The sequence below is a fragment of the Atractosteus spatula genome, chromosome 11 (genome assembly GCF_055471065.1).
Source record: "Atractosteus spatula isolate fAtrSpa1 chromosome 11, fAtrSpa1.hap1, whole genome shotgun sequence".
Classification (NCBI taxonomy): domain Eukaryota; kingdom Metazoa; phylum Chordata; class Actinopteri; order Semionotiformes; family Lepisosteidae; genus Atractosteus; species Atractosteus spatula.
Genome location: NC_142716.1, coordinates 21,608,744 through 21,635,333, shown reverse-complemented (window position 1 = coordinate 21,635,333; position 26,590 = coordinate 21,608,744). Strand labels below are relative to the sequence as shown.

Here is a 26,590-nt window from a genome sequence, read left to right as displayed (position 1 = left end):
GATTTTATTATCCTGTATGATATTCTGAAATGTTTTAATTAAGTTTTAAGATGCAGTGTAAATAAGGTGAACAGACAGAATAGGCTTTTAAAAATAATTAACCATCAATGTGCATGTTAAGCATTACCCCAATGTTGAGATACGTACTGTATTAGTGCTTAAAGTGTATTAGAATGTATTAGTGAGTGCAGTAAACATGTAATATTTACCAGCTGTTCCCATTAGTTATCAGATCAATTATTTATAAAATAATAACAAAAGCTATTTACAGTACTTACTTCATTATATTCGCAATGTTAAGAAAATGGGAAAAAATCATAAGCATGCTTATTTACTAAGAAAAAGCTAAGAAAACTTAGTCAATGTTCCTCTGTATTAGCCTCTGTATATCTGGATGGCCTAGTCAGTTTTCTGTTTTTTTTACAAACTCTCATTTACATAATTGGTGTAATTATTTAATTAACTGTGTTTCTGTAATATGTCTAACCAGGCTTTATCTTTTAATAATATGAATGTTTTGTGTAATCAGCTGTGAAGGACTTTAGGAAATATCCTATGTATAAATAAGAAAAAGGGAATAAGCTGGAAAAAACAAAGACATTATGTTCTCCAGAAAATGTTGGAGATCACTACTCTGTATCACAGGTGCACAACTCCAGCCCTCCAGGCCAGAATCCAGTAAATTTACAAGGTCTCTGTAAATCAACCACAGCTGCTGACCTTTGAAAAATGTTAACAGGTCCATTTAAGCTCAGTTAGGCATTAAGAGCAAAAGAGGTGAAACATAAACAAGAGTGAAATTTTGGCACTCCAGGACTGGACTTGCACACCAGTTCTACATGGGCAGTGCGGAGGCTCTGTGGCTAAGGATCTGTGCCTGTGGCTGGAAGGTTGCCACGGCCAGCAGAGGAATCCTACTCCGCTGGGCCCCTGAGCAAGGCCCTTAACTGCTCCAGGGGCGCTGTAATAATAATAATAATAATTGCTTACACTTATATAGAGCGTTTCTGGACACTCCACTCAAAGCGCTTTACAGGTAATGGGGACTCCCCTCCACCAATGTGCAGCCCCACCTGGATGATGTGACGGCAGCCATAGTGCCCCAGAACGCTCACCACACACCAGCTATCAGTGGGGAGGAGAGAGCAGAGTAATGAAGCCAATTCATAGATGGGGATCATTAGGAGGCCATGATTGGTAAGGGCCAATGGGAAATTTGGCCAGGACACCGGGGTTATACCCCTACTCTTTTGAGAAACACCCTGGGATTTTTAATGACCACAGAGAGTCATTAGTCATCATATATACAGTAGGACCTCGGTTTCACATCTCATCTGAAGGATGGCGCCTGCTTACAGTATAGTGTCCTTGTCACTATGCTGGGGCATTAGGACCCACATGGACCGCAGGGTGAGCACCCCCTTCTGGCCCCACTAACACGTCTTCCAGCAGCAACCTTAGTTTTTCCCAAGAGGTCTCCCATCCAGGTACTGACCAGGCTCACACCTGCTTAGCTTCAGTGGGTTGCCAGTTGTGAGCAGTATAAACGGCTGACCCTGCGCTCTTACCCCCAAGCTTCTCTCCCTGTCTATGTGTCTAATGGAGAGCAAAGTTGGGGTATGTGAAAAAAGACAAATACCCAATAAAAGAAATTGTATATGGCCAATAAAGTGGTCATATCTTATCTGAATTATAATACACCTGAAGAAGGCTTCATAGCCAAAACGTTGTGTTTCCTTTCTTCTCTTTTTTGCAAATAACCAATAACAAATAACAATACTCAGTTTGTTAGAATTTGATTTCCAAATTAATACAATTTCCTTCAAAGGCAATTTTCAAACTTAAAATTAAAAAAAGGAGTTATATGCACTCTAGGTGTAAAGATAGTGCCCTACTGATTTAATAGCTGTAGCTAGCAAGTGGGATTCCATTACTTCTTAACCAAAATGTGTTCTTTACATAAGGGAGAAAAAATCTGGTCAACATGGTACATGCTGTGTTCAGTAATAGTATGTTAATCAGCAAAGACTAATTTAATATCCTTTTTTCATTTTAAACAAGGTGCCACAGAGCTCAGTGCGCTCCAGTTCATTTAAAAAATGTAATCGTCATCTCATTAAAACATTTCAGGGCTAATCCCTGTACAAAGATTATGCATAGAGAGAGATGCTGGAGGGATAGGATTTATTAATAACATAAACAAGCTGAAACATGGATAAACAATATATAGTAGCTTATTTTACACACATCGGTAGCTATCCAAAAATCCACAAGAGCAGCCTAAGAAAAATACATTCAGCTGATGGTCTTGTGTGTATACAGTACATATAATAGGGTACTGTGCAGTCATCTAACTCAGACTGTATATATATTACTGTGAAACATTAAGCATATGATTACATTTTTGTATTGTCATTTTTGACTGCTCATCACATCAGACACTATCAATACAATGTCATCTCCTATTTATGAATGTTATACATGTACCAGTGCTGTACTTCCCATCACAGAATAACCATTATTTATGTAAAGTATACCCTAGGTTTCATATATGTCTTGTTATCCCTAAATCTAAAGCACTGTCTAGAAAAGCATCAGTAGATTAAATTGGTCTATTGGGTCAAAAATAAGGGTTAACCATTTAGTTCATTGGACTTTGAGACATCATAATTGAGTATTATGTCTCCGTCCATGTTGTACCTTTCACAAACAGGAAAATTAATATCTGACATTTGCTGCCTGCTACAGTCATATTGAAATGAACAATTGGAGGTACAGAAATTATTTTAAATATCTGAAAACACTGAAGCACACACATTTAAACATTAGTTAAGAATTTGAAGAGTAACATGTATGTTTTCAACTAAGAGAGAGCAAGAGAGAGCAAGCTGCACAGTAATTATTTGGACTATGTTAATGAGGTGGGGTTAAGTAAAATTCATCAAGAAGAATTATGCATTGATCTTTCCTGTTTTATCGGTGTCAGATTATTCCAATAATACAATTGTGAGAAAAAGTTTGTGGACACTTTGGAATTATCTGGATTTCTGCATGAATGGCTCTTATAATGTGATCTGAACTTCATCTAAGTCATAATAATAAATAAAGACAGTCTTATTTAACAAACAACAAACACAACATTTAACATTGCCATTTCTTTATTGAACAAATGGTTTAAACAATCAAAGTCATTGACGGAAAAAGTATTTGAACCCTTATATTTAGTAACAAGTGGAACCTCATTTATTGCCAATAACTTCAACCAAATGCTTTCTGTAGCTGCTGATCAGACCTGCGCAGCGGTTAGGAGGTATTGTGGCCCATTTCTCTATACATAACTGTTTCAGTTCATGTATATTTTTGGGATGTCTTGCTTGAATAACCTGCTTCAGATCACGCCAAAGCATTGCAATGGTATTGAGGTTAGGACTCTCACTTGGCGATTCTAAAATACAGAATGTCTTCTGTTTGAGCCACTCTGTTGTTGATTTACTCCTGTGTTTTGGATCATTTTCTTGTTGTATGACCCAACTTCTTTTGAGTTTTTGATCACAGACAGACTCCCTGACATTCTGCTGTAGAATTTCCTGATACATCTTGGAATTCATTGGTCCCTCAATGATTGCAAGCCGTCCAGGCCCTGAGGCAGCAAAGCAGCCCCACACCATTATACTCCCTCCACCATGCTTTACAGTTGGGATGAGGTTTTGGTGTTGGTATGCAGTGTTTTGTTTTCTCCAAACATAACGCTGTGTACATTTACCAAAAAGTTCAACTTTTGTCTCATCTGTCCACAGAACATTGTTCCAGTAGTGCTGTGGAACATCCAGGTGATCTTTAGCAAACTTGAGACAGGCAGCAATGTTTTTTTTGGAGAGCAGTGGTTTCCTCCGTGGTAACCTCCCATGAACACCACTCTTGTTCAGTGTTTTTCTTATGGTAGACCCATGAACACAGACATTATCAATTGCAAGAGATGCCTGCAGATCCTTAGCTGTCACTCTAGGGTTCTTTGTCACTTGTTTAAGGATTGTACGGTGTGCCCTTGCATTGATCTTTGTAGGATGACCACTCCTAGGGAGAGTAGCAACGGTGCTTTCTTCCAATTGTAATCTATCTGCCTAACTGTGGACTGATGGAGGCATTTTCTTTAGAATCTTTAGAAATCCTTTTGTAACCCTTTCCAGTCTTATGAGCTTCAACAACTCTTCTTCTGAGCTCCTCTGAAATCTCTTTTGATTGGGCCATATTGCACTTCAACAGAATTCTGTTGTGAAATTGTGTGATTTTTTATACCGCAGGGCAGGTCAAACTCACACCTGAATTGATTGGAACACGTGACTCATTGATTGGAATACCTAACTCTAATGACCATCTTTTCAAGATGTCATTATCCTAGAGGTTCACATACTTTTTCCATCAATGACCTTGATTGTTTAAACCAGTGGTTCTCAAATTTATTGGACCAAGTACCAAACCAAAGCATCCAAGTACCACCTACAAGTCATCTTCTCATAGGAACCACAGAAAATTTCAATGACCAACATGAGCACACGCGCACACACACTCACACACAAATATAATATATAAAATAATAAATAATAAACTTTATTTTATACAGCGCCTTTAAAGGTGGCTTCTCAAAGTGCTTTACAGAATGACAACAGGAATAACAACAATTAAAAATAAAAAAGCACCATTTCACTGAAAGGGGTGAGCCTGTTTAGTGGAGCAAAGCAGAGGTGAATTAATTGGTCGAGCCTTGATACAATTCACAACCTTGACAACAGAGTCTAACAGATTTTAAATCCTCAGGCATTTTCTTGGCTGCCAAGGCCTCGCAGTGGATGCTGCAGTACGTCCACTTCTTAGCAACTTCTCTAATTCGTGCCACTACACCGCTGTGTCGGCTTGTCATCGCTCTCGCACCGTCTGCACAAACTCCGACCCATTTTATCCAGTCGATGCCATTCTCTTCGATAAATTCATTCAGAAGCTGAAATGTGTGCTCTCCTGCTTACAAATCAGAAAGTCCTCATGGGACATGCCTTCAAACTCATATCTAACGTAAATGAGCAAATTGGCCAAATCAAAAACATCTACAGTCTCATCTAATTGCACTGAAAAGCATCTGCTCATCTTAACGCACTCTATCAGTGTACTGTACTTTTGACATAATCTGACATATCAATAATTCTACGAGTGACTGCGTCTTTCGATGGAGGCAGCAGGTCAAGCTGTTTAGCAGCTTTTTCTCCACACATAATATGTGTCAGCCCTTTTGCCAATGGTAAACAAAGTTCTTCACAAATATTGTGAGGCTTACCTGCTTTAGCAATCCGCAAGCTTGCATTTTCCCCCATTTCCGTTTAAAGCCGTTTTTATTTCATGCGCATGGGAGCGAAACACAGCGACATTCTATGTATTTTTCTCAAATTAACATAGGACAGTCCTTAAATATTTTTCTGTTATCTATCAAGCTTTTCTGTGCTCACAAGATTGCCAGTGTTCCAAAACCATTCACATTCTCCTACCTCCCTATTTGCAGAAGATAACTTTTTTTTAAAAAAATAGTCACATTCGTAGCACACATTCCTATGCTTTCCTGTGCTTATAAGATTGGCATTGTTCCACAATCACACACATTCTCCTACCTTCCTATTTGTTGGAAATAACTTTTTTTAAAATACAATTGGCCACTTATGTTTGTAGCACGCATTCCTATACAATGGTATAGAATTACATAGAAGCTCTTGTATCCACTCAAGTATTAGCGCGCACTGTATCATAGTACATAGGCTGCGTATTTGACATCTAAACTAATTTTATTAAAATAGAAAATATGAAAACCCATCCCAATTTTTCAGTGCACACAACAAATTTCCAGGGTTATCTGGCGTACCACCTGGGGGTGCACCGCGTACCACAAGTGGTACCCGTGCCAGAGTTTGAGAACAACGGGTTTAAACCATTCATCAAAAAAGATATGACAATCAGATCACATTTTAGGAGCCATTCATGCAGAAATCCAGATAATTACAAACTTTTTCTCACAACTGTACATTCAATTGTACATTTGTACAGAAGTGTAAATCAGCAAATTTAATTAGAATCAGCTTTGCATTTAATTGGAACCAAAAAATTAAAACAGAAAATGTGTCCTTAAAGCATTCAATACCAAACTTTACCAAGTTTTAACAGCTGTGCTTCAACATTTAAAATGGATCACTTTACTGAGTGTAATCCTGCAGTTAAACAATTCTGCAGGTTTAATAGGTAATTTGTTGCATACTGTCTTCTTTTTGTCACAGCCTTAACTGCAGGAGCAACAAGATTGTGGAAACGTATAATTTAACAGAATTTGACACTTTTTATGTGTGTGCAGCCCTTTTATGTGTGTGCAACCTTATCTTGGACTTCAATGCACATGGATAATTCAAAGTAGCAAGCATGTTTTTTGGGAGTACTCATAACCAAACTCATAACCAAACTTAGAATTTAGCTGTACTGTAGCTCTAAGGTACTACACCACCCTATATCCAACTTTGTATCCAACCAACCATCCAACTGATTTCACACAAAGACTTGGGAAACTGTTAAATAGCCCCAGTTTGGCAAATAAATGGTCCAATGAAGTCGCTTAGAACTCATCTGGAATGAAATAAAATGAGCCTCCAGGCTCTCCAGACCAAGGTAACTGATCCATATTCTCACACCCTTCCACACATAAATTCCAACTGCTGTAAAATCATCTCTAACCAGAAAATGTCCTGCTCCTACCTTGATGTTGCAGGCCTGTTCCATCAGACGCCGAGCGTTCTCAGCTGCCCGGTAGCGTTTTGGCAACTGGACACGGAAGAATTTCAGTGCCCCTTCGAAATCTGCCTGAAGCAGGTCTTCCTTTGAGGTCTGTAGGTAGAGAAATGTTGGCTTGGTTTATTACTTTGAAATGCATTTCTTAATCAAAACAGCACAGTAGGATAAATGTTGACAGATGTTTTTCAGTGGGTCAGAATTCTGTTTACTTAAAACCTTGGTTCACTCATACAAATGTACATCTGTGGCAGGAGACATTGCTGAGTGCAATGTGCCAAAAACCACAGAAAATGGAGAGTGTAGTGTGATGTGTAGTCAACAGAATGCATCAGGTAAAGCCAGTCTATGTCTGTATGATAATCAGTGCAAAGTCTTATAACTGCTATGAAATACTTCATTCGACTTTTGGGACATTTCACTCAAGGCATGTTTCTTTAATAGCATTAATTTTATTACATGATACGAAATCTTATGCTTCAATATCCTGTATAAGCAATATATCAAACTAAATGACTTGCTTCCACTCAAAAGTATTAATAATATTGATCTGCCATTGTGGACATATTAAGGAGCAATAACGTACTAGACTGTTTTCTACTTTAAAAATTTTTGTTAAGATTTCAGCAGCTTTAAAACATCTTGGTACTGCAGGAAATCTGTGTAAATTTAGTATACTTGGGGTATAGGGTAAGCAGTCTAGGGCCAAAAAGTGATGAGGCACTAATATAAGTGTTGAAGTGATGTGGTTGACAGAATAAAAGAAAAAAGTAATTAATAAAATGGACAAAAACACCTTATCAACCATTATGAAGCCACGTATTGATCAATCTACTATCTGGAGTCATCTAAAATTTAAAAATGGATGTAAAATGGATGAAAACATCATCCATCATAACAGATGCCAAATTAATTTATGTCAGATTAATCACTTTCTCCTGTTTATCACTATTTAATGATACCAGTTCTAACCAACATTAGGACTCAATTCAATTCAATTTATTTTTATATAGCACCTTTCACAACAAGGTTGCCCGAAGGTGCTTAACAATAGACGATACATTTTGTCAATACAGAACAGAAGACCAGAAGACAACAGAGGAGAGGAGCCAAAAACTCCTTAGTAAGGAGAGACAAAAACTCTAGGGGTCCAAGGTCAACTGGTTGCCCAACCCCTTTGGGCATTCTAACATTATATAATTTAAAAAAGGAAACGATGAGGGTATTAATCCATCCATCCATCATGTCTTCTGTGTGTTAGTACTCCATGCAGATCTCTGTAGACCAGTAAATTCCTCTTAAACGATAGCTATATCCACGATGTCCCTCTTGGATCCATGGCAGTGATGCAGCATCCAACTCAGATGGTACCCAGTCCGGGCACCATCAGGACATATGGGGAGGATAGGTTAGTCAGAACAGATGTATCTACCTGGTGGGCCAACATAGAGACACACAATGGCATGTACAGCAGCACCAGCAGCCATGGTTGCTGCAGGCTATAATGTAAGGTGTAAGTAGGCTAGGCGGAAGTAATAGGTCTTCAGTCTGAATTTGAATACTGAGATTGACTCGGCATCCCGAATATGGGGTGGGAGACTGTTCCATAAGCTATTTTAATAATTTGTGCAATATGAAGGAGACCTGCATTCTGTGATCTAAGCAGGCAACTTGGATTCAAAACATTAATAAGTTCCATTAGATAGAAAGGTGCCTGACCTCTGAGAGCTTTGTAAGTAAGCAGAAGGATTTTGAAGTCCACCCTGCTCCTGACAGGAAGCCAATGAAGAGAGCTAAGTATGGGGGTTATATAGTCGTACTTTCTGCTCCTAGTAACAATTCTAGCTGCTGCATTCCGAATCTGCTGTAAGGTGTTAAAAGAGTGGTGGGTGCTCCCTGATAATAGGGCATTGCAGTAGTCTAACCTGCTGTATACAAGAGCATGTATTCATTTCTCTGTTTCTTGAGTGGAGAGAAACTGCCGTAGTTTTGCAATATTTCTTAACTGTAGGAAGCATGTTTTAGATACTGTTTTAACATGAGAGTTAAATGAGAGCCTTGTGTCTAATATGACGCCTAGGTTATGTGCTGAGTCTTTGAGGCAAATTTTTAAATCCTCTGAGTTAAGTGCTGAAGTTATACAGTAGTTGTCCTATCAGTATTGTTTCCTCTGAACAACAGAACCTCAGTTTTATCAGAGTTTGCACACATCCAAGTCTTTACTTCATTAATGCAATTAACTAAAGTGATAATAGAAGAGTTGTCAATTGGTGTAAACTAAACGTATATTTGCGTGTCATCGGCATATGAATGAAAGTTTATATTATATTTTCGTATTATCCTACCTAGCGGCAGCATGTAAAGAGAGTACAATATTGGTCCCAGCACTGATCCCTGTGGTACCCCAAATTGAACTGGTGACATTGATGAAGCAGTACAATTATTAGATATTTGAACATAATGAAAACAATTACTTAAATATGACGTAAACCACTTAAGGAATTCTAAACTGCTTATATTCTTATCACTCACAGGAAAACAAATTCTTTAAGTTTAAGTTTCTAAATATTACCATCCAGAATTTGCACATTCAACAGGTTACTTAAGCCCTAAATCCTTCCCTTCAAGCCCACACTTCAGTGACATAGCGCAAGTGTGGATTTAAAGTGCGTGAACACTCGAGGGTGCACTGTTATAAAACGCGTAAAGGGACACCCTTACGGGTCATAGTGCTTTCTGTGGTTCCATATTTAGCGCTGCTTCGTTACCAGTGGTTAAGTGCACATTGGCAGAGAATCATTTTAAATAAATGTGGTTGCTGTCTGGTTAATAAAGCACCGTGTTCTCATTAAATAGAGGCTGAGCTCCTGTTTCTATCCTCGCTGAACCTGTCGTGTTACAATATAAAGGAAAAAGACCGCAAGTGTTCATACTAGGATATGGCATTAATTTCCATTTCGTACAATGATCTGCAGGTTGTGCGCCCCCCTGCAAATAAAAAGGAATTGTAAGAATTTTTTATATAAATGCTGTTAAAGAGAGAACGTGCAGCAACTGAAAACATTAGGAGCTATGGATATTGTGTCTTTAAAGACACAAATATACAGAAGTCAAAGTAGTCGATGTCATTGATGAAGTCGATGCTGCCTGCCAGGCTAATAATTTGTGTCACCCACAAATAATGTATTTATTTGAAAATATCATTAAAATAATTATCATTCACTGAAAATATAAATTTATTTGTTTCAGTTGTAAGTTTTAAGATTTGTCTGCTGTTCAGTGTGTATACATATAAATATTTTATTATGTCTGAATGAGTGGAGTCACCTTTATCCAGCTTGCTTAAGAAAGTCTCATGACCTCATGATCTCAGAGATGACACACACCTTGATAAATGATCATATGCGTAATGCCCATTGGTTGAGAGCATGTTACATCTTTTTCATGTTTTCACTGAAAATCTAAGCTAGGGGGCTGACATTCCTATTTACAGGCATGAAATCACTTGTGGTCCACAATCTTTGATAATAGTATGGAGAGAGAAACCTTCAAGCTCTATAATAATATATAATAATTATATAATATAATATTTTGCATCTCTATAAAATACCCTGAATCTCAAAAGCAACAGCAACAAAAATATCCCAACAATAACTCAAAAGTACAGATACCAGCCTGCTGCCAGTTAAGAACATAAGAGGGAGGCTGAATATTATAAACAATAGGTTTAATAAGCAAAACACCAACTTTAGACATTTAGACTTGAAAGCACTTATAACAGTATAAGAGTAATAAAGAAAAAAAACTCCTTTAGTCCTCATCTAATACACAATTAATAAACAGTAATGAGTTCGGCTCTACAAAAATCATTTTACAAGTAAAAGATCATCGTTTTTCAATTTTAGTAGCCTTTGTTAGGTGTGTGTAAGGGAATATTATTGCTGCATAGCATATTAACTACACAGATCAATAATTAGTCCTTCAAGCAATTTACCCCTAAAGCTTGTGTTTAAGGGAGATAATTAGAGAACCTAAAAATTCCAGTACTTATGGTTACCTCACGAGAATACATGAGCTCCTTATCTCCACTGTGCTCATTTCATAGCTTTTCCTCTTTTCCTGGTTCCACATATTCAACTCAGTAGTTGATTGCCCCCTATAGATTGTTGCTGGCAGGGGGTTTAGTGACCACACAACTCTCCTGCCACTAGGCCTAATCATAGGGTGAAAGCAGTGGGACAAATAAAAGCTAGGAGAGACTATGACTGTTCAATTGAGGGAAGCACTACTAATCTGAATACAATACAGAACACAATTCCTGTTGAAAGAAACATTTCTACTAGGACAGATTAAATCTAAGACTGCACATGCCTTCGACAGTGAAATCCAAATGTGTATATATTCCTCATGAATAGAGTGACCTGAACCACATTTTCTTCAAAAAGAGTGGCCATCAGTCTCCAAAAAAAAAGACACTATGAGTCACAAATTAAAATAAATTGCTCTGAAACTGAAAGTAATCCAAGGAACAGCAAGTTTGCCAAATAGTTTAACTATTCTTTAATGTGATATTATCAGCTTTACAAAATTCATAAGCTAAACTGCATGTTTAAATAATTTACTTTCAGTTGCCGTGATCTGAAAGTCATTTTTTTTATTATCTGCTGAATATCTGCTGAATATTGATCTATAGTCCAAATTTATAATGACCCTGAACAGCTGTACTTGGTCTCAGCAGTGGCATTATCATGACATTATAGTGATATTATATTGTAATATTATAGTGATACAGTTATGTCCAATATGATCAAATACATATCGACAGCATTATCAAATTAAGAGATATAAAACAAGCAATAAGCGTGTACAAAATAATAAAAAAACACATGTTAACAGTGACAGCGATTGTGTTTACTTTTTGTTTTTGTTTTAGTATTAGGTTGCACTAAGATACCTAATAGTTCAGCACAGATTATTGCTTTCAGTCTCAAAACACCATCAATATCCTGTTCTGTTTAAAGGTGTCCAGTTTTTTAGGATCTTGATGGTCACCTTACTTTCTAAGAACAAGCTGTAAACAATAGCTTAATAATAGTTGAAAGCATGAACTTAGGAGGTAGGTTGATACGTACGTATTAATTTTTAGATTAAGTAACAATGAGAAGTGTTATGACAGTAAATGATCCACAATGTAACGAACAGTTCTTTCCGGACCCTATGCGGACGACACAGTCCGACGGAGTGGGGGGAACACTAGGGAAACGTCATGCAGGAAAACGGGGCTGAAGACAGGGGGGCGTGTCCAAGGTGCGCTGGTGCACGGGGAAGGTGTGGCCGAGGCGAACAATCCAAAAGAGTAGTCCGTAGGGAAAATCCAAAACACACGAGTAAGTCCAAAACCAGGAGATCCATCAGAACAAGATAAAAACCACGAAGGCCGGGTCGGAACCGGCGGACGGGGAACAGGAACGGGAACAGAGGTTAAAACCTTAACGGGACCAGGCGCTTCCAGGTCCCGGACTCGCACGATATGGAAATCAGATGCGGAGCCCGGATGAGCGTCAGCGCCTGGCTTTTAAGGTGGGCTGGGAATAGGGAACAGGTGCAGAGAATAAAGTCTTAGTGAAAGGGCTGGAGCACCCTTAAGGAGGGGGGACTATAATCGTGACAGTACGCCCCTCCTTTTCAGGGCGGCTCCGAAGCCCTAAGAAAAAAAAAAGGGGAGAAAAAAAAAAACTGATGGAATCCAGGCTGCCAGGGTGCCGTCCGCGGGGTCCAGGTGTTGGCTCTGCATTCTGTAACGAACAGTTCTTTCCGGACCCTATGCGGACGACACAGTCCGACGGAGTGGGGGGAACACTAGGGAAACGTCATGCAGGAAAACGGGGCTGAAGACAGGGGGGCGTGTCCAAGGTGCGCTGGTGCACGGGGAAGGTGTGGCCGAGGCGAACAATCCAAAAGAGTAGTCCGTAGGGAAAATCCAAAACACACGAGTAAGTCCAAAACCAGGAGATCCATCAGAACAAGATAAAAACCACGAAGGCCGGGTCGGAACCGGCGGACGGGGAACAGGAACGGGAACAGAGGTTAAAACCTTAACGGGACCAGGCGCTTCCAGGTCCCGGACTCGCACGATATGGAAATCAGATGCGGAGCCCGGATGAGCGTCAGCGCCTGGCTTTTAAGGTGGGCTGGGAATAGGGAACAGGTGCAGAGAATAAAGTCTTAGTGAAAGGGCTGGAGCACCCTTAAGGAGGGGGGACTATAATCGTGACACACAAAATGTGCAAATTTGAATAGGCAAACCTTTGATGGAAGTTGGAAACCCTGGCATCATGTTTGACCCCGTACTTTAATTTGAACGACATGAGGAAAGTTATAATCTGTCCTCTACAGTGTAACACTGTTCAATTAAGACCTTTGCTGTGATCTCATGCTGAAATACTGATATATGCTTGTAGCAGCCTGTTCCATGGAAGGTCTGTTATTGGGGCTGGAAAGAGAGGACACCTTCTAGGGCCTAAAGGATAGCACCTAGTGTGCAATGTTTTCACTAATTATAAAATTGGGTAGGGATTTTGACTGCAGATTCTCACATAGCTTAACTTAGTGAGTTTTGTTCATGTATGTAGGGGTGTGTTGCTGGGAAGTAGGTGATGTTATTTTATAGGAGTGGGGTTTGTCTTAAGGCAAAGGTCCTGGTTTTTGTTTATTTTGCTTTATAACCATATCAAATCTACATCAAAATAAAAGTATATCCAGACATTCTCGCTGCCCCCGTACACAAACCCCACTCCTAATAATTACAACATAATTAATAAATAATATTAATAAATAACAGAACATCTGTGATGAAATGGTGTTCTCATGTGCAAACATCCATGAGCCTTGCAATTCATGACAGAGATTCTTCAAAAGTCCTTTATTTAATCAAGTTTAGATTACTGTGATATCTTTCTTATACCTGGCCTAATTTAGGATTGCTATTACAAAGACAGTGGACACTTATCCGACCAAGCTATTAACAGTTTTTATTTTAGTTAAAAGTTCTTAAAAAATTGATCGAGATTATTTGTTAATTGACATGTTTGAAAAATATAGGTCAGATGTGAAGATAAATTAAAAAAGGAACTTTAATTCAAGTCTATAAGGCAATAAAGGCTAATTTTTAGAAACGGGGTGTAGACTTTCTTTGGTCATTGTACCATTAGGCCCCGGGTATTTATACATTTTGAGTGCTTGTAGTACCCAAAACAATTCCCCCTATTCTATTCTAATATTATCCAGTACAAAACCTTGTCCTTCTGCTCTCTGAGGCATGTTGTTTTTGTTCCTTAGTGAACACCTGAGTGAAATACTCATTTACTACATCTGCCTTTTCCCTTTTAATGTCTAGAAGTTAACCATTTCTGTGCCAAATATATTTTATTTCTTCCTTGATGGTTCTTTTGCTAATGTAGTGCTTACAAAACTGTTTTTTTTATTTTAAATTCCATTGTAATATTGTTTTCAGTTTCTCTCTTGGCCTTTTTTATGTGCCTTTTTTACCTATTGTTGCAGGACATTGTACTCTTTTTCTTTTCTTTTGTCCTGTTGTTTTTTATTCATTTTATAAACATCTATCTTTTCCTTTACATTTGTCCCGACTTCTTGAACCATTTGTATTACTGTTTATTAGCTTCTGATTTACTTAACTAAATTTGTTCTGTGCTTCAAGAAGGATATTTTTTAAACTATTGCTATTGACTTACCAATGAATTAATTTCTGTCCTATACCATTTTGCTTCTCTTAAATTGTGTCTTATTCCTTCAAAATCTGCTTTTCAGAAGTTGTAAAACATACTTCAAACTACACCACACTATGATCATTGTTTCCTAATGGTTCTCTCACTTCTGTTTGCTTCACTGTCACTATTTCCTCTCGTAAGCGCTATGAGAAACTGGGTAAAAAGCTATCAGTGACCATGTCTACCATTTCTGCTGCTGATATTCCTATAGGTCTTTCTCAGTCTATGTTGGGAAAGTGAAAGACTTCAATAAAAAGAACTTTTTTCACAGAACTATTAACATATGTTAAACAGCGGAGTGTGCTAGTGGACTCTAGCATAATCCTAACACTATACTATATACTATAGAACAGTGGTTCTCAAACTGTGGTACGCGGAATGCCGCCAGGTGGTACGCCATATGGCCCTGGAAATTTGTTGTGTGCACTGAAAAATTGGGACAGGTTTTCATATTTTCTATTTTAATAAAATTAGTTTGAGTCGAATACGCAGCTTACGTACTATGATACAGCACGCACTAATACTTGAGTGGATACAAGAGCTACTATGTAATTCTATACCATTGTATAGGAATGTGTGCTACAAATGTAAGTGACTGATTGTATTTTTTAAAAAAAGTTATCTTCAGCAAATAGGAAGGTAGGAGAATGTGCGTGATTTTGGAACAATGCCAACCATGTAAGTACAGGAAAGCATAGAAATGTGTACTACGAACGTAAGTGACCAATTGTATTTTTTTTTTAAAAGTTATCTTCTGCAAATAGGGAGGTAGGACAATGTGCATGGTTTTGGAACACTGGCAATCTTGTGAGCACAGGAAAGCGTGATAGATAGAAAAATGTTTAAGAATTGTCCTAGGTTAATTTGAAAAAATACATAGAACGTCGCTGTGTTTTGCTCCCATGCGCATGAAATAAAAACGGCTTTAAACGGAAATGGGGGAAAATGCAAGCTTGCAGATTGCTAAAGCAGGTAAGCCCCACACTATTTGTGAAGAACTTTGTTTACTATTGGCAAAAGAGCTGACACGTATTATGTGTGGAGAAAAAGCTGCTAAACAGCTTGACCTGCTGCCCCCTTCAAAAGACACAGTCACACGTAGAATTATTGATATGGCGGATGATGTCAAAAGTACGCTGATAGAGCGCGATAAGATGAGCAGATGCTTTTCACTACAATTAGATGAGTCTATAGATGCCTTTGATTTGACCAATTTGCTTGTTTACGTTAGATACGAGTTTGAGGGTATGTCCCATGAGGACTTTCTGTTCTGTAACCGCTACCAACAGGAACTACAGGAGAGCACATAGTGTATGTCAGCTTCTGAATGAATGTATCGAAGAGAACGGCATCGACTGGATAAAATGCCTCAGAGATGACAAGCCGACACAGCAGTGTAGTTGCACGAATTAGAGGTTGCTCCAGATTTGAAGTGGACGCACTGCAGCATCCACCGCAAGGCCTTGGCCGTCAAGAAAATGCCTGATGATTTAAAATCTATTAGATTAGTTGTGAATTGTATCAAGGTTCAACCAATTAATTCACATCTGCTTTGCTCGACTAAACAGGCTCATCCCTCTCACTGAAATGGTGCTTTTTTATTGTTTATTTTTAATTATTGTTGTTCCTGTTGTGATTCTGTAAAGCGCTTTGAAAAGCCACCTTTAAAGGTGCTATATCAAATAAAGTTTATAATTATAATATTTATTATATGTGTATGTGAGTTTGAGCGCACACGTGTGCTCATGTTGGTCATTGAGATTTTCTGGGGTTCCTATGAGAAGATGACTTTTAAGTGATACTTGGATGCTTTGGTTTTTGCATCAGGGGTGGTACTTGGTCCAAAATGTTTGAGAACCACTGCTATACAGTATATGGTATGCTTCTGAATTAGTCTGACCCGCATAGACTCAGAGAGTCTTGATTCTTCTTGGTTCATGGACCTGTATATTATTTTAGACATATATTGCCCCTCCCCCTGTATCTACTGCTGTCACCTCTATGGCTGATATCAGTCACCTTAATTCCAGAAACATTAAATCCAGTAATCAACACTTCTCTTTGTGGATTTTTATTCAAGACCAATGTTTGAGATTTCTGGTGAGCAATGTACATGTCCTGGCCTTGAGTTCCCACATCTGATTACAGTTCCTGCAGTGGGCAAAACTGTTCAGTAACATCATGCTAAGTGGTATAGTTTAAATAGGTTGGTAAAAAAACTGTGGTATGTGTCTCAGTTAAACATTTTGACAATAAAAGGTTTCAAACATTAACTGTATGGTAAGTTATGAGGTTGTTTCTTTTGCTTTTCAACTGAGTTTCAATTTTAAAGATAAGGGACATTTATTGCCTACTACAGTAACAGAACATGTATTAGGCATAATACTGCCAACAAATTCTTGATCATATAGAATACCTTCAACATGTAAACAAGCTCACAGAGCCACTCAGTGGTCAGTGTAACAGCAGCTTCGTGATATGTAGTGCAAATGACAGTGTCTCAATGATGCAGCACTTTTTTCTCTTTTTCACATTTGAAATGATCAGTGCCTCTACAAACTCTACAACCCCTTTCACATTTTGACTTTTTTTCACCCTATAGTCTGGAAATGTATTAAAATATTTTTTTTTATTTAATTTATCTGCATATTCTACCCAACAGTGTTCATGTGAAAAAATATACATGAAAGTTTTAGAAAATTATTTAAAAAATTAAAACTGAAATAGGCTGGCTGGATAAATATCTACCCCCTTGCAAGCAATCCTAAATTAGCTCAGGTATAACAAATCACCTTCATAATTATACACCAGTTACAGTAATAGTCTTTGTTAAATTGAAGTGATTCTCATTATTTCAGGACAAATCCAGCAGTTCCTGTATATTGCTATGCAGGATAGTGTACTTCAAAGCAAAGACACGACACCATAAGCGTCTGTAAGGTTTTAAAAGAACTTAGGGACAAAGTTGTGGAAAGGCACATACAGTATCAGGTGATGGGTATACAAAATTTAAAGTAGTTCAAGTAGGTAGCTGCGTCAGCATGCATAGGTTGCAAAGGAACAGTTAACAGGTTTATTCCAGGCTGAAAAGAAAAGAAAGGAAACAATGTTTTGGCCATGGAGCACTCTCCAGGTGTGTCACCACCAATGGTACCACCAAAACCTTGCCTAGATAAGGACTGATTATATTCCAAACTGGATTATAGAGCTAGAAGAAAACTGATCAGACAGGCTAAGACTGTTTGAAGTTGGTGTTGGTTGTCCACAACTGTACAGCAGGATAGCATGAAGGAAGTAACTGCTGGAAAAACAGTAACAATGCACTTAAGTGATACTGCAAACATGTGGCAAAAATGACTGTTGTCTCATTAAATGAAAATTGAACGTTTTAGGCTTAATGAAAAGCATTATGTTTGGTGCAAATCCAACACAGCACATCACAGAAATCATACCATCCCTACTGTGAAGCATGGTGGTGGCATCATCATGTTATGGGGATGTTTCTCAATGGTAGAGACCATTATACTTGTCAGAATAGAAAGGAGAATGCCCTCTGCAATAAAGCTAAAACTGGGACAGAATCTAACCCTTCAGCATGACAATGACTCAAAGCATGTAACCAAAGTTACACTGGATTGTCTAAAGAATAAAAACGTAAGGTGGCCCAGTCAAAGTACTGACAAAGTCCAATTAAAAATTTGTGGTATGACTAGGAGACTAATGTCAATCAGCACTCCCAAGGAACCTGACAGAGCCTGAAAATGTTTTTAGAGAAAGACCTACCCCAACAGACTCTCAGTTGTCAATGTCATTAAAGATTGCTTCCACCAAGTATTAACTCAGGGGGGTGGAAACATATGCAATTATGCTTTTTACACTATGTGTTTTAAATATGTATTTTTCCCAATAAACATGTTTTTCCCTTATATAATGGAGTATGGTGTGTAGATAAGAGGACAGAAGTCCTAATATAAATGTATGAAACTCTGAGGCACTGACACATCAAAATTTGAAAAAAGTTCTAGGGGGTGCAGATGTTTTAAAAACACTGTATCTGCTATTCTTAGCACTATGTCTTTTTAAACCTTTAACTAGCTGGATTAAGGGCTGATAAAGGATTTTTAAAGGTAGGAATGAAATGAATTGGAATGAAAACCTGCAGATATACCAGCCTTCCAGGACCAAGACTGAAAATCCATATGCTTAATGCAAAGTAGCCTACATCATAAAACTGTAAAATTATTAACACTAAAGAAAGTATAGACGAAGGACTTCAGCACAAAAAGGTCCATCACAGCCTAACATAGATACTGAAGAAGCCAAGATATGTGACTGGGACAAGTTGGGCCTCATTCACAGTGAAGGGGAATACCAATATGCCTGTGAAACCATAACAAAACACTGGTAATATTTCAACTAAAATTGGAGTTTGTTATTTACTATGCCTACAAAAGCGACAAAATACAAAACAAGCAATCACTGAAAAACCCCATTAAAACATTTTATCCATCTGAAACAGTGAATGGAAGGGATTATTATTGTAAGCAATAATATATTTAATGTACAAATTAAAATGTTTACTCATACTTTTCACCCAAATTATTTCAGAAAGATTTAAAAATGCAGGAATCATTTAAGTGACATCTCCACTAAACAAACAATCTGTTATAAAACCTAGGTTTACCATGCTCTTAGCTTGCTCAAAGATTTGTGTTTATCACCCTGATTAAAAGCTCAAGGAAAAGCCAACACAGCTGCACTGTCCAGCACAGGCTGTCTCCTGTCAAGTCTCCTGACAGACAAACATAAGGAAACAAGAACAGTTTAAAACAAGAGAAGGACACTCTTGATCATCTAGCTCCTTCAGTAGTTAGTATCTAATTGATTCAAGGATCTCATTCAGATGGTTTGTTAAAGAAACGAGGCTTCCACAACATGACTGGTTAGCTTGTTCCAAACTCTCACAACTCTTTGTGAAAAGAAGAGCCTTTTGTTCTTCATTTTAAATGCATTCTTAGTTTTAAATGCAAAAATACCTGCTTACAAAATAAACTTACACATAAAAAAGCATGTCAGATTTGGAAAGAAACACTTGAAGACACTCTCACCGCCAGAAGACGAGGCACAAACAGCCGGTGTCCCATGCCTAGGAGTTCCAGGACACGGCACGCGCAGTCCGTGACTAAACGGCTACGCTCTTCAGCTGTCTCCTCTGCTTTCTTCACTGGTGGGGCCAGTTGAGGAGGGGGCTGGGAAGGGGGAAGCCCCTTTTCCGGGTGGAGGGCGCAGGAAGGCTCCAGCCTGCTGGCCTCACTGCTTGGGCTTGAGCTGGCCAGGGTTGACTGAACTATACAAGGTGAAATGGGGAGGAGAAGATAGCCTGGACCTAGCAGGCCTGTCCTCCAGTCCATCCAAGGGGAAGTGCACGTTTACACCTTTTGGGTCTAGTCCATGTTGCAAGGGAAGCATCTGTTTTAACACCTCGCTTCTTTTCAAGAGCTCTGATAAAAAACGGTTGCCTAGCAACAGACACTTCATACAGTATAAGGAAATTTATGACACACAAGGCACCTCAGTCTGTAAAATAATGGTCTGTATCCACAAACCAATTCACCCACATTCTGAACATAATGGTTGAAAGGAAAAAAAAATCATGTTGAAAATCTAGAAAGAATCAGTGCATTAACCAAACTGGAATTTGAGCATGGTGAATAACTCACAAACCGACTTCTTGCACTATAACAGTCTTAGGAATTGTTTTCCACAGCTTTTAAAAGGAGAAAAACACAAGTGCTCAATGAATAGCAAATGTGTTTACAACATGTCAGTTTCAGCCAATACACTTAAGGTTAGAAGGGAAAAAATAAATCCAGCTGTATTGAATTCCTCTCTTGCCATGGGCTTAGATTGTCTGTTTTTAAGAGAATCAGGTCCTGATGGTTTGTAAAAATCAGATGAACAGGTAAGTCTTGGCGCAACCCGGAAACATACAATCTAGATCTGTTGTTATTCATTAGCGATTCCAAAGCCAAAGGAGAGTGATCTTCAGGAATACTTTAAAGATTGCTGTTCAAGTCAAAGGCAGGTGGTCGGTCTGGGATTGAGAGTGCATTAGGATCGTGCTTCTAAAGACTGTCCGAAACGTCTCCATTCAATTAAAAGAAACATAAAAAAGATCATTTCAGCTTTAAATAGATATATGAAAAAAAAAGCATTTGAGCATTTGTGGAGTTCCTGCACCAATGTGCTCACGCATTTCAAAGAAGAATCTGTTCAGAGGGAGGCAATGCTAAATCCTTGGGTTAGGGCTGGTCTTGGCAAAGCCGGTCCTGTGCACTTACAAGCAGGTTCCATTGTGTGCAGCTGGTCTGGGGAGGCCGGTGTGTCTTGCTAGAGCAGGAGGCGGCAGAGGAAAGCCTCTGCCAGTAGCAGCAGCAGCAGCAGCAAGGATGAGAAATTCAGGGCAGAGCAGAGGAGCTGCAGGCTGGCTGATGATCTCATAGCCATCCATGAAACGTGACAGCCCCTACTGCTGTGCGCTCTGAATTAGTAATGGGGAGGGCAAGTGAATAAACAGAGAGGAGTCTCAAGGGAGAATGCTGTAATAGGAAGCCAATAGGAAGAGGGCAGTGCAATCCCTCTAACACCCCGTCACCCGTCTGCTTAAACAGTATCTTTATCGTCAGCCGACATATATGTGCTCACACAGATACATGCACCAGTGTGCACAGATGTTGGGCTACAACATCTATTGCTATCTTTTGCTGCTATTGCTTTAACTACTACATAGCTCACAGAGATCACAGCAACTGCATTTCAAATATTGCTCCTTTTTAGAATAAATCTGAGGCTTGGGGATTGAGGACCAGTTTTTTTTCTTTTTTCTTTCATTTATAACAACAAAAAAGATATTTCCATTTAAGATATGCATATCTTGTCTGGAGTAAGAGTGAGTCCAAGTGTCTTGGAGGTTATTAAGATTTTCTTGATATTAATTTTTCAAGGCTGAAACTACAGAGGATGTAGTCAAAATCAAGTGGAACATTAAACGTGAGGTGAAGTAACACACAAAGCAGGTTAGGCAGATTAGCCAGAATTTGTCTCAAAAGCCAGACAGGAAAAATGAATAATAGAACGACTTCTCTGACAAATAATGACTGTTGCTACCACCCAACCAAACAAGAGCCATGTTACAAATAAAATAGTATAGAAACAAATATTGTTCAGAGCACTTCATTTACTGGTAGTTCCATTTTTTACAAAGCATAGATCCCATTTATTCATTTTAACATGCACCTTAACTGTGTAGTACTTAAGAAGAAATTTTAAGAAAATATAAATGCCCCTGTCATTCACACTAATAAATACTAAACATTTCCAATTATGACAATAATAACTCTGGGTTTGCATCAGACTGTTATGTACCAGAGGTGTCACGCCCTCATCCCACCACATTCTCACATGGAAGCACACTCGTGCTAATTACACTCCAGCCCTGAGCACTTCTGCCAAACAACACCGCTCCTGCCAATCAGCCAACCACGACACTCCATCAATCAGTGCAACCCTCCAGAACCCTCTGCTCTCTGGTTGTTCTTCGGAGCTCCTACTTTGTCTTTGTTTTCTGAATGGTCTCCTGCCTTTTCTCAATATGAACCATGGAACTTGCCTTTGACCACGTCCCTCGCCTAGCCCTTTCCTGGATTGGAAACCTGCTCGTTACTCTTCACGATATGAACCACAGAATTGCCGTTGACCACGTCTCTCGTCTAGCCCTCGTTTACTTTGGAAACTACCTTCTTGCCTCTTGACCACCTAAGGTACTGCACAGGGTCCATCCTCCCGTTTGCACAGTGGGTCATTCGTGACAAGGGGACTGTTGGAAACCACTTCAGTTGTCAAAGAAACACTGTTAGTACACTACTGAGACATTACAATGTAAATCATAATGCCAGTGACAGGCAATTGATCAGATGGATCCGGGTCACACACTTCTGTAATTGCCCTCTGAAGGCAGCTGTAACTGCCAAGGTGAGACCCTTTGTGATGCACAAATGTTTTGCAGTTACCATGGCCACCACACTAGATACTGTCTTTGTGGAGAGCATTTACACTCATTTTGCACTATGTGAGTCTTCAAAAGCACTCACACATAGAACTGTATTATTCTCATTATATGAAGACATATGTCATTTAGTTATTTTGTTGTACGTTTTGTGCTTCAGCAGTGCACCCCTTTGACCTCTTTCTATGCAGTTTCTATTTGGGGTTATACTTTAAAATAATGTCTTTACATTCTCTGAAACATTACATATATGCACACTAAAAAGTAGCTGTCCTAAATTCTTAATGGTTCAATGAGAATCAAACACTTATTGTACATTTTTACTGCTGTACCCACTGTTCATGTTTCATTTTGAATTGCTAAACTGTCTGGTTAATTTTAGAAGCTCTTAAAAATTTACTTTTTTTTTTACATTTGCCTTCTTCATAAATTGTCTATTACTGTATGTAACCACATACATTCCTGCAAAATCATTTTTGGTAGTTTAATTCTTAAGGCACATAAGAACATATGAAAGGTTACTCACAAGAGGAGACTATTCAACCTACCTAGTTGCTTTAGCAGTTAAACAAGGATCTAATCCAGCGTTTCTTGAAGGAAGCCAGGATACTGGCTTCAACACCATGACTAGCTATACACATACAGTAAATTAACAGAAATCATTTTCCTCACTATGCTGCTTGTTTTGAAAACATTTTAAAAACCAGTAAACAGTTATTTGCTTGATTGCTTAAGCCATTATTTCTGTATTGATTTATAAAAATGTATGGATAAGGCATAGAGCTTACCAGTTTGTATCTGCATTCTATATTAAAGTTTTCAAAACCATCAAAGTTATCAACAAAATCGACCTGTTAGGTATTCCACATTAGAAACTGCGAAAGAGCTTAGACCCTATGCGGCACAGTGGAAGACCTTAAAGGGCTAGAACCAAGACTGGAGTCGGAACATACATTTGAATACAAAATTTTAATAAGAAACCCATGGGAAATAACACTAGAACATTGCCTAAAACACAGTCTAAGGTCAAGGATATCAGGCGAACAGGATATCAGGACTTTCAAGATCAAATACAGGCGTAAGACAAAACATTGAGACCCTCCCAAACCAGACTTCAGCGATCACATCCCAAGACCAGCACTGCTCCATACGAAGACATCTGTCACCAGGAACCGGATACAAGGCCATTCCCATGGAGTAAACCAGGACCAGGAACTTCGCAACCCAGAAACATGGAGTAGGATTCACAAAGAAGTCTGGGACCAGGAATAACCGGGAGTCTATGCCGAAGATCCACAACCAGGAAACCGGAAGCATATAGTATGTACTGGAGCAAGTCTGACTGTACAAGTTGACACTGAGGATGTTACAAATCTGACAATGCTAAACGCCGAAAGCAGGGTTAATCAACCTTATGTACAAGGAAGCGACCAGTAAACCAATTCTGATTGGCCACCGCATAATCAGCAACACTCGAAGAGTGTTCTGACAATTAACGCTTCCTAACATGACCCAGCAGACTTCTTCAGGATTGACAGTGAAACAGGAAAAAGAGGACACAAGTGGAAGCTCCAAGGAAGTGCATTTGATACCGAAACCAGGAGTCACTTCTTTAAACAAAGGGATGCAACAAGCTACCCAGCCATGTTGTTGAAGCAGATACCCTGACATCTTTTAAGAAATGGCTGGATGAGATTCTTTGGATCAATTTATGACCAAACAAGCTAGACAGCCACCTTTCATTTATTATCTTCATCTTCTTATGTGGCAAATTTAAATATCCACCCATTTTCTTTTCTTTCATTTGCATGGTAATGGGAGAAAACAGGGTGTTCCTGAGGACCACACTATACCAGCATCTTACAGCAAGCCACAGTACATCTACCAAGCTACAATACAACAAGAAAAAACAGAAGCTAATTCATTCATGTACTGTACTTTGTACTCAAAGACATACAATTCCAAAATTCACATTCCCGAGTGTGTGTGAAGGAAGAGTGAGTGCGTGGAAGCAGAGTGTTGATGAAGAGTGTGTTTGTGGAAGACGAGTGTGTTTAGAGGAAGTGTGTGTTTGTGGAGGAAAAGTGTGTTTGAGGTAGAAGAGTGTGTACGTGGAGGACGAGTGTATGTGTGGAGGAAAGAGTGTGTATGTGGAGGAAGAATGTGTGTGAAGGAAGAAAAGTGTGTTTAGAGGAAAAGTGTGTGTGTGGAGGAAGAGTGTGTTTGAGGAAGAAGAGTATGTGTATGGAGGAAGAGTGTGTGTTTAGAGGAAGAATGTGTCTGAGGAAGAAGAGTATGTGTATGGAGGAAGAGTGTGTGTTTAGAGGAAGAAGAGTGTGTGTGTGGAGGAAGAAGACTGTGTTTAAGGAGGAAGAGTGTGTGTGGAGGGAGAGTGTGTGTTTAGAGGAAGAAGAGTATGTGTGTGGAGGAACAGTGTGTGTATGGAGGACAATTATGAGGAAGAAGAGTGTTTAGAGGAAGTGTGTGTTTGAGGAAGAAGTGTGTATGTGTGGAGGAAGAAGAGTGTGTAGAGGAAGAGTGTGTTTGTGGAACATGAGGAAGAGTGTGTTTGAGAAAGAAGAGTGTGTGGAGGAAAAGGGTGTGTGTGGAGAAAGAGTGTGTTTGAGGAAGAAGAGTGTGTGTGTTGAGGAAGAGTGTATTTGGAGGAAGAATGTGTTTGTGGAAGAAGAGTATATGCATGGAGGAAGAGTGTGTTTGTGGAAGAAGAGTGTGTGTGTGGAGGAAGAGTTTGTTTGGACATAGTGTGTTTGGGGGAAGAATATATAGTATAGTGCTGTTATATTTCCTTCCTCTTACACATACACAGTTATTTTTAAAAACCCTTTGATGCAAATAACATCTAAAAATTCTTAATAATTCTGACTGAGTAGAATATGAAGAACTCCTGTATATCTTAACCCCTTCTCAAGACAATCATGTCTGCCTGACAATATTCAACAGGTCCAAATCAGTAAAAATAAATATTAAGTAGCCCAGTATTGAAAATGCTACCATTTACCTATTCCTTTTAAAAAATAAAGCAGTCCTTAACAAAAGTAACCCAATTAAATTTCCTTGTAAAACCATTTTACTTGGATCACATGTTGAGTAAACTGAGAAAATTAAAAAGAGACTGGTCCCTACTAAAATCAATCCAAAAGCAAACAAACACAAAAATGCTAATCATCCTCCATACCAATGTGAGAGAAAACACTTGCCGTGGTACCCTCTGTCAATAGTGCCTCCCCCCTGCCCGGATTAAAATATAGGTCCCATTCATCACATTGCCCAAACCTAGACGTTAGAATATAATTTCCTCAGTTTGCTGAGTGATAAATTCACCTCTGAATGGAGAGGGTGTACACACAGCAGTCATTAATGAGGCATTAGGAATGAGTCTAGCACTATTCCACATGTGCTTCAGTGCGCCTGAAATCACATGGCTAGGTGCTACCTAGCAACCTCCTCCAGAGCAAAGACCGGCTCCTATCCAGTGTCTGCAGCTGCTAAAGAGCTCCACAAAGGAGGCTCAGTGTTGAAGAAGCAACACAAGAAGAAAAATAATACTTAATTACCTGGTTAATAATTTTATTTGAGATAACTTAGAAGGGTTATTCAACATTGCAAGTAATAACAGCCATAGATACAGGTGTTGAGTGCTGTGACTTTCTTTGCTTCTTGTGTCAGTGAAAGGAGAGACTGTGACATTCCCCTGGCACTGAGCCACTACCATCTTTTAAGCTTGGCTGCTGACTTTTGTTGTAAATATTCTGTACAGACTGAGCTTTACCACCGAAAATTAGAAAAAGCAACAAATGGACAGCTGTCTATCTCACACACACAAATTTAATTCAGAGACACTAAATAACCATGAGAACACAGAGAGAACATGCAAACCTCACACACAATGTCCCTAGTTTGTTAT

At 38.8% G+C, this 26,590-nt stretch overlaps 1 protein-coding gene across 2 annotated transcripts in view; it reads right to left on the bottom strand.

The window, feature by feature from the left end:
• Nucleotides 1-26,590, bottom strand: part of rabgap1l (RAB GTPase activating protein 1-like) — a 351,445-nt gene that overhangs the window by 48,988 nt on the left and 275,867 nt on the right. For both annotated transcript variants that reach the window (XM_088926643.1, XM_088926644.1), the window contains exon 19: nt 6,781-6,909. In XM_088926643.1, the coding sequence (XP_088782769.1) occupies nt 6,781-6,909 (129 nt within the window). The remainder of the gene's footprint in view (nt 1-6,780; nt 6,910-26,590) is intronic.